The sequence below is a fragment of the Myotis yumanensis genome, unplaced genomic scaffold (genome assembly GCF_028538775.1).
Source record: "Myotis yumanensis isolate MYYU_CA2020_CCGP unplaced genomic scaffold, mMyoYum1.0.hap1 SCAF_1, whole genome shotgun sequence".
NCBI classification, from domain to species: Eukaryota; Metazoa; Chordata; class Mammalia; order Chiroptera; family Vespertilionidae; genus Myotis; species Myotis yumanensis.
The window spans coordinates 211332053-211341553 of record NW_027223752.1 but is presented as its reverse complement, the minus strand read 5'-3'; the positions used below and the strand labels follow the sequence as shown (position 1 = coordinate 211341553).

Sequence of the window (9501 nt, the reverse complement as noted above, 5' to 3'; positions counted from 1 at the left end):
ACACTGAGAAAGTAAAACTGAGAGAGTGTTACCCTGTGAGCAACATAGACCACCTGAATGTCAAAAATAGATAAAACAGATCTGAGGAGGTGGGCTTAAATCCTGAAATTTAAGTTGCTGTTGTGGGCTGATCTGATTCATTTTCCCACACCATAGTTCATTCAGTAAATAGCTGGCTTCATTCAGTGATTAATAGAAAGAAACCAGACCAGAATATAGGCAAAGGAAGCAAAAACACAATGAAAAAAAAAAAGATAAAGTTCATACCAAAGAAAATTTTTCATCAGAGGAATATGTATATAAATAGTTCTCTATAGTCTCAAATAAATTATAGACATATCTCATTAATGGTGAGAAACAAAAATATATAATTTTCAATAAAGAGATTATAAAAACAGCAGAAATAAATGGAAAAAAAAGAAATAGCACAGACCAAGAAAGCAATGGGAAAAAAATGAAACCATAATGAAGTTGAAAATTACATTAGAGGTTACAACAGAGCATAAACACAACTGAAAACTCACTTGGGTTATGGTTGACACAGTGAACTACAAATTTAAAAATACAAATATGGCTATTATAAATAGCTATAGAGACAAAAGGGATTTAACATAATTAGCATTCTGAAAGAAAAAAATTATTTAGACACATAATAGGATAAAACTTGCTTTAAATGAAGATTGAAATGTGGGATAAAAAGAGTCCCCAAAATGACTTGCTTTGATTAAACACTAAATTTCAACAATCTCTTCAGTTTACTCCAGTATTTTTTAAAATATATTTTTATTGATCTCAGAGAAGAAGGGCGAGGAAGAGAGATAGAAACATCAATGATGAGAGGGAATCATTGATTGGCTGCCTCCTGCACATCCCCTACTGGGGACTGAGCCTGAAACCCTGGCATGTACCCTTGACCAGAATTGAACCCTGGAACCTTCAGTCCGCAGGCCGACGCTCTTTATACTAAGCCAAACCGGCTAGGGCTACTCCAGTATTTTTATCTTAGATTGAGGTAAAGGTAAATTTAGGTTTTTAATTATTTAGATGTACCATTCTAATCTTCTATACAAACACATCTATACAAAAAATATCTGGAGAGATATTCATGAAATAGTAACAAATTTTTGGTGGTGAGATTTGAGATTGTTTTTAAATTTCGGCAATACATACTTTTATTTTTAACAATCATGTGTCATTTTTACAAATAACAATGAAGTCATTGATATTTTAAATAAAACAAATGGAAGGCAAATAATAATTGAGAGAGAAAAGAAAAATGAGACATCTCAACTCTTGCAATACCTCTAGTCTCATGGCCCACCATTCCATAGTTCATACAGCAACCAGGTGATTTCTCTAAAACTGAAGCATAGCATATTCATTGTCATCTTATCATCCAGCATGAATTTCAATAGATTGCCATTAAACTGAAATCAAATCCAAACGTTTTAGTAATTTATACAAAACTATCTCTAATCCAGCCCTACAGGTCCTTCCAACATCAACAACTATCACTTCCCTGCATTCACTCCCCGCTCCCCCATTACCCTGAACTATTTATAGTTCCTCTCTAAGTTCCAAATCTATACATCTCTTTTCATGCTTCAGGTGGTGCTAAAATGGTGCATTTGTTGTTTGTCTATTTGTAGGAGTACACAGAGGGGCTAGGATCCCAAATTATTCTATAGATATCAATAATATCTCTGTAAAGGCTTCCCTGCCATCCCTATCAATTAAGTTATAAAATTGCATGTATCTTTTTTCTACCCTGTATATCAGTGCCATGCCAATTAATATTAGAGTCCGTTGCAAAAGAAAATATCATTAATACTGATCTCATTTCTATATAAAATTTAGGTATTTGATTCACCCATGAATTTTGATTTTTAAAATATTTTTAAAAATATGTTTGTATTGATTTTTTTAGAGAGAGAGGAAAAGAAAGGGAGAAAGAGAGAAACATCAATAGGCTGTCTCCTGCACGGCCCCTACTGGGAATCGAGCCCACAACCAGGGCATGTGCCCTGACCAGGAATGAGCTGGTGACATTTTGGTGCATGGGACAATGCTCAACCAACTGAGCCACATCAGCCAGGGCTAAATATTCTTTCAAAATATTGTTTATCTGCTTATTGGGGTTTTTGGCACCCTCATATTGATAGGGGAGGGGCATGTAATAGAAATAGAATCACAGTTGTTTAATAGCTACTCAGTACGGAGAGATTTTCTTACAGACCCTTGGGAAACTGGAGGGTGTATTGCAAGCAGAACAGGCCCTGGAGATAAGGCAGCCACGGAGCCCAGATGAGCCTGTCACTCAAAAGAAAATCCTGATCAAGGACAGGACCTATCTGAAGGGAGACAGTGTTCCGGGCTAACCTTTTCCAGGGCGAGTCTTTGCAGGGAACATGAAAGAGGGCAGATCCTGGGAGCTAACTTTAGAAATTTTCCCTCCAACGACCCGTTTATAGGGCTGACTTGAGATGAAATGTCAGAGTGGTCTTTTCAGGCTGTACACCTGCCACCCTCTCAGATTGCTGGCTATCTGGTTAGTAAACACGCCGCAAAGATTCAACCTTGTCTCTACTTATTTGATGAGCAGCAGCGGGCAGCAGGAACCTTCCGTCTGGTTTCAAATTTATTTTTGTGCCCAAGGTGAGTGCTCACTCACATTACCTGAGTCTCAGCTCTGTTCTATACTGCTGTAGCACTTATGGTTCTTTGTCTACAGATATGTCATTGCTACCAGACTGGGACCACCTGTAAGGAAAGGAACCAGTTTTGTTTATCCATGTACGTCTAAAAATCAGCACAGTATCCAACATTACATACAGTTGGAAATCATTTAATTCAGATGAAGAAAAACCCAGACAAGAGAAATAACCAAAATTCTTCAGTCTTTATAGAATATAATCTTCCACAGGGAAGAAAATATATAATCTAAATGGGGAGATTTATTTCTTTTAAGGTAAGGAAATGACGCCCTGACCGGTTTGGCCCAGTGGATAGAGCGTTGGCCTGTGGACTGAGGGGTCCCGGGTTCGAATCCGGTCAAGAGCATATACCTTGGTTGCGGGCACATCCCCAGTGGGAGGTGTGCAGGAGGCAGCGGATCGATGTTTCTCTCTCATCGATGTTTCAAACCCTCTATTTCTCTCCCTTCCTCTCTGTAAAAAATCAATAAAATATATTTTTTAAAAAGTTAAGGAAATGTTAATATTAAGATAAGGCCCAAGGCATGAGCTAAAAGTAATTAAGCAATGAACTAAAATCAATTCCTTCTCTCCCATAAATATATATTTATGGCACAAAGTATTGAGTGTATCTATTCCAAAAATATGCTTGTATTTAGTCTATTTGAGAACCAGAGAATATTAAAATGGAAAGAAATCTTAGCTATTTTTTAATTTCACCTTCTTAGAGAGTTTAAATGACGTATCTAAAAGCACAATAGAGTAGGCAGAGCCAGAACTTGGAGTCAAGTCGTCCGTTTCTCTGCTTGGTACTTTTCCCCTAGAGGTTATCCACAGATCTAGAAGAGGGGACACTGGGAAACAGGGGAGTGGAGGGTAGGGACTTTTTCCTAGGTCAGACAGAATTACCAATTCATTGATAAAATAAACCACAAGTTTTATGTATTGCTTGAAACACAGTCACTGCTAAGGAGAGGTGATTGAAAAATGACCTTTTAAAGTTCATTCCAGCCTTATGCTTTTAATCTTTGTCACTAAATTCTCTATGATTCATTTCCTTCTGTAAAAGAAGGCGCTTCTACTCTCTGCCTACTCTAATTTAAGATCAGTGAGGTCCAATTTTAAATACACATTATTCATATATTCTGTATTTGAACAAATGCAAGTCATTTTTAACTGTGGATTGATCTTGTAAATCAATACTTGATCATGCTTGGAGGAAAATGGAAGTAATTATGTAACATTTATTGTCCAATTTGGTGTTGAAAGCTAGAATATAAGTATTGGTACTGAATAAAACAATTCTGAATTTTATATAAAAAATAGAGACATACAAGGGTACTATTCTCAGCCAGAATTATTATTCTTCACAAATTGCCAGGACGTTGGGGTCTCATATGACTTATGAGATTTTCTAATGGTGAAAAGTGACTGGTTCTTCACAAGTGTTACATTTAATGTAGCTCTGAGTTATTAGAAAGATAGAAACGATGATCCCCTGCCCCCCCCCCCCAAAAAAAATGAGCCTTGCCCTGGCCAGTGTGCTCAGTGGTTAGAGTGTCGGCCTGCACAATGAAGTGTCTCCTATTCGATTCCTGGTCAAGAGCACTACCTTGGTTTCCAGTTCACTCCCCACCCTCCACCACCCCCACCTCCCCAGCTCCCATCGGGGCACTTTCAGAAGCAACCAGTCCATGTGTCTCTCTCACGTCAAAATTTCTCTTTCTCTCTCTCCCTCTTCCTCTATCCCTTCCATTCTCTCTCAAAAAGGAATGGAAAAAATATCCTCAGGTGGGGATTAACAACAACAAATAATTAGCCTTGAATTAATTTGATGGAATTCATTTAGGGAAAAACAAATTATGCATCATTATTATTAACATTGTTTGCACATGAAATAATTCCTTTTTGTACTAATAATTAGACTTTCTGATCGATATATTATTCAAATTAACAATTAAGAATTCTTGGTTAATTTTGCCCTTTCTCTTTATATGGCCACTTTATTTAAAATGTTCTTCATGTGCAAAAGTAAGAAAAATACTATGAGTTAACTTGGATCTCTGGTCTATAAATCTAAAATCATTTATTTTTATCCATTGACCATCTATAAAATTTATAGGAGAAGAATTTATTCTTTAAAAGGGAGGCCAATTAAATACTGCTTAAGAATAGACTAATAGATAAGCAAGGAGTAAGTTTCTCACCAAAGAAATAAGGTCATTTCATTAGAAAAATGAACAATCATAGCTTCCTATAATTTCAAGCATTGTCCTCACGGCTAGAAATTTATTTGCATTCATGAAATAATGTTTGATAAGTTTTGTGTACAAGAACTCTTTATTAAGTATATACATTTATACAAATTTTACTGGGCCTCATATTACTGGCCTCAATTTGTAAATAAGGGGTTTAGATTGGGTGATTTCTAAAGCATATTTCAGCCTTCAAACTGTTGATTATTTTAAATATCTAAAGAGATAACCAGTAAGGAATTCTCCAACATGACTCACAATTAATATTTGGCATTTGCATATGTTACAGGTCTCATACAAAGTCACTCGAAGGCAATGCAATAACTGAAAAACTAATACAAATTAATATCATTTCTTTTATAAAAAAAAAAAGAGATCCTGTTTTCAAAGTGGCCATTTCTTTTCAAATGTTCCCCCAAACATGCAGAACACATTCATTCACAAAAACTAGGTTAAGGAGACAGAGTAGTATAAAATAAAAATTTGGAAGCAATACAACACAAAAAATTGGACCTAGATTTAGCAGCATCAGACAGCTGCCAGAAATTCAATTAACTTGTTAAGCCTACCTAATGAAAAAGAAAAGTCAGTACATGAACATCCTGATAAATTGCATAACAGAGTCAGTGGCATCCTACCCTTGGGCTAGGGTTTTTTCTGTATCCCATTCCTTTGCTATTGCTCTTTTAATTTTAAACATCTCACCTTGGTTATGGAACTATACAGAGCTTCCCCTCCAAATGAACATGAAATTGTCCTGAAATACAGAACTACGGACACAGAAACCTCCCAAAAGTTTAGCATTTCACCAGCTAATACATTTCACCAAATCTATGTTGGGAAAAACATCTAAAAAGCCCTTGTGTTGAGTTCCTAATTCTGATGATTCTGTGATTCTGACCAAATTCTATTATGTGATACTGATCAAATTTCAGACAGGTAATCCATAAAGTCTTACAGTGCCCAGATTGCTACTTTCAGGCGCACAGTGCTTTTCAGGTACAGAAAAATCTGTACCACATTTTCATGATATTTTGATGTCAATTGCTGAAGTTCTCACATGTACTTATCTCCAAAGTGGCTATGTGAACAATATACCTGTTATCTCTATCAATGTAGGAGACAAATATTTTGAATATGTTTTCAGATTCTAGATCATGTTTCTTCATTAAAGAATGCACTGGTTTCTGCTAGTTTATGGTTCATTAGCATGCGTTGACTATTCTATTTAAGTCATATTGTAGGCAAAGGTGAAGGAGCTTTCCTAGAGAGACAATGTCTAGCATAGTGCCTGGGACACAGTAGGCTCTGAGTAAACACACATGGAAGGAGCACAGAACTGAATGAACTACTATCAAAAGAATTAATACAATGAGTTAAACTTTGGCTCAAAGCACAAATTTCCAAGTCAACCGTTAAGTCCTGTTTGGTCAACATATGACCGGGCGTGTATTTCCTCCGGTCTCTGTATTTCTTTTTGATGCAGCAGAGGTTTCACTCCATTGGTCAGTATTTGTTTAGTTCCATTTTCCTTCTAAAAATGTTTAATTTAACAGGAAAAGTCCTTTTCTTGCAGAAACTAGGTAAGAGGATCTCCAAAGGTCACGGCATATAATATCTGATAAACAATTCTGATTAAGGGCAGTGCCACTGGGAAATTTAGGGTGGTTGGTTGATATTCATAGTGTATATTAAAAAATGTCATAGTCCGTTTTCAAATTTCAATGCATAAATATGCACCACATATTTCTAAGAGCCCCATTTCTCTCGTCCCAACTTTCCAAGATGGTCTGTATTCTGTCTAATTTGAATGCTGAATTGATTCTATTTAAATCACTTTTCTGAAATGAAAATTGGCTCACTTTCTTTTCACTGAGGAATTAATTAACTCTCCCAATAACTGGCTTGAATTCTTTTAAATGGGAAAATTACATAGGATTTTTATTTTAGTAAAGAACAATTGTTTATCTTTAAAAACATTTAAAAAGACATTCTGCATTCAAGTTCATCATATTTTAGGAAACTTCTATAGCAAAAAAAAAAAAAAAAATTACAGTAGACTTTCTGATTTCTCCATAGTGTCCTTGGATAAATAAACAACCCAATAGACCATGTTAAATGCCCCAAATGTTACTGGAAAGAGAATGCGGGCATACTTGTCTATTTTACTTGTGCCAGATCCAGGAGGTGGTGGGGCAGAAGGAGGAGGAGTGGCTGACAACTTCCCAGAAGCCCCTATGGTATTAACTGTTGTCTTAATTCGCCCCAGTCTTGATCCAAACACATGGTGGGTAAAAGCAGGTCCCGCTGAAGCTTGCTGGGGCACATACCCAGTTCTGCTAGGAGTAGAAGAAGCAGATGGTAGTGCTCTTGCAGCAGATATAGTTTCAGCGGCATTTGCATGGCTGAATGGGTTTGGACTGGAAGCTAAGTAAGTCTGCGATGTGGCCTCAGAAGCTGCTTGAACAATCATGGAAGATCTGCTCGAATGGTTTCCTACCTCGGTTCTGATGCCAGCGTCAGATTCAGACTGAACCAAAACATTTGTTCTTTTCCTCATGTTCAGATTGGAATTTGTGTTCTGAAAAGATATAATCAAAATTACATTGGTATGTCATTTTATATAGATTTATACAAAATTTAAATGGATCAAATCATTAGAACTAGTTGTTTCCATAAAATAGACCTTTATTAGTATGCTATAATCAGCTTGATATAAAGGCTTACCAAAAAGAATGTGTACATATCTGAAACTGAATCAAAAATTTTCTTTTTTGAAATTGTTATCCATTCCCATAAATAATTAGGATTTAAATCTATAAAAAGAAGATTAGGCTTTTATGAGCATAAACTAGAGTTATACTTGACTTTAAGGATTCAGGATGATGGCAGCACAACTTATTTGTTCAGTTTTATTGTAAATAATATTATCTGATATGTTGTGTACATTTCAGTGAGTTTTGTATAGTTTGCTTTATAAACAGGAAGAACTTTACTTATTCTTGTGCATAGAATAACAATAATAATAACAATCCACATGTGCATGCCATTCTTTAAAAAAAATCCAAAAGCTTTCATTTCTAAGTCCCTGGAATTTATTTTCATACTAGTAGTCTTCTATAAGCAATCATACACAACATTATAAATCCAGAAATCCTAATGCATTTTAGATTTTTACCACAATCAATAATGCAAAAACAAAAGAAAACAGATTTTAAACGAAATGTTGTATTAGACATATAAACAGGATCACCATTGCATAAATATCTATGTTCAAATTATTTATGTATAAAAATGTTTCAATCAACATGAAATTCAGTATTTTCCATCAAATTATATTCTGTGTAAAACAAAACTACACTTGAATGAAGATGCATGAAAAATATTAAAATTAATGCTCCTTGTATTTTGACAGACATGATAAATAACTGTATAGCCAACTATAGATTGTCTACACTAGTGAAGGAAAGCAATTGCTCAAATTATTCAAATGTCTGTCCTTAGCTATAGTTTGATTGTTTTGCAAAGATATTTGTTTCTTAATTACATTTATTCTAAGTTATATTAAGGGTAAATAGTAATTGCTTTCTATATACTCTTCCCCTACCATTTCATGAAATAAATGATGGGTGAGAAGATGGAGTAGTAGAAGAGAGACAGAGGAAGAACAGCTCACAAGTGTATGATTCAGAAGCCAGCCTACAAGAAATTTCACAGATATTACATACAATTAATTAAGAATCCACTTTACAGAAAAATGCTTGGTCCACAAATATAATCTTTTTTCAATACCACACTCATCAAGCAGGTTAAACGTGTTCAACCCATATTTCAGATATTTGTGAATTATGACTTCAAGTTTTCTGAGAAAGAAAATAAGCATTACAAGGTGAGAGCCATAACAGGATCTGAGAGGCTTGGAGAGGGTTCTTCCTGTCAGCCTGGAGGATTCTTCTAAGTAGGTTGCAGTTGAACTCTTGAGAAATTGTCTAACATATGGCATCTAATTTCGGTGGAGACAATTTAAACCAAAATTGACATCAACCTAAAAGGTGAATTACCATAATTTACCCAGAACATTTACTCTACACAGCACACTGTACACATCACTTAATTAACCCTCAGATTTTGAGTCCCTTTTTTAAAAGAAAAGGATAACCATTCATTGATTACCTTTAATTCTAAAATGTAATACACATGGTGAAGAATATAAAGAAGTGTAAGGTATATCCACAACATTTAAAAAGCTTACACTATTATTGGTAAGGTAAAATGAATACCCATGCACATGAAACAATAATATATATAACAAATATACTAAGAAGAGAAGGAAGAGAGTAATGAAAGGACCAATTGGACGAGCAAGAGAGAAATATGTAGTTTCAAATACCGTATAATCTGATATTTTCTTATTGCCTTTTCCACCAAAAGTTAGGTCATTCATAATCTTTAGAAACACATCTTCTTCCTAAAAATAAACTCTAAGAATTGGATACTTCCATTTCTGGCCAAAATGGAGCCACAGAGACAGAATTTACTCTCCTGCATGAAGT

General features: G+C 35.2%; 1 protein-coding gene across 2 annotated transcripts in view; it reads right to left on the bottom strand.

The window, feature by feature from the left end:
• Positions 1 to 5014: 5014 nt before the first annotated feature.
• GABRA4 (gamma-aminobutyric acid type A receptor subunit alpha4) overlaps positions 5015 to 9501 on the bottom strand; it is a 65675-nt gene continuing 61188 nt past the window's right edge. For both annotated transcript variants that reach the window (XM_070397133.1, XM_070397138.1), the window contains exon 9: positions 5015 to 7529. In XM_070397133.1, coding sequence (XP_070253234.1) covers positions 6999 to 7529 — 531 coding nt within the window. In that variant the 3' untranslated portion in view covers positions 5015 to 6998. The remainder of the gene's footprint in view (positions 7530 to 9501) is intronic.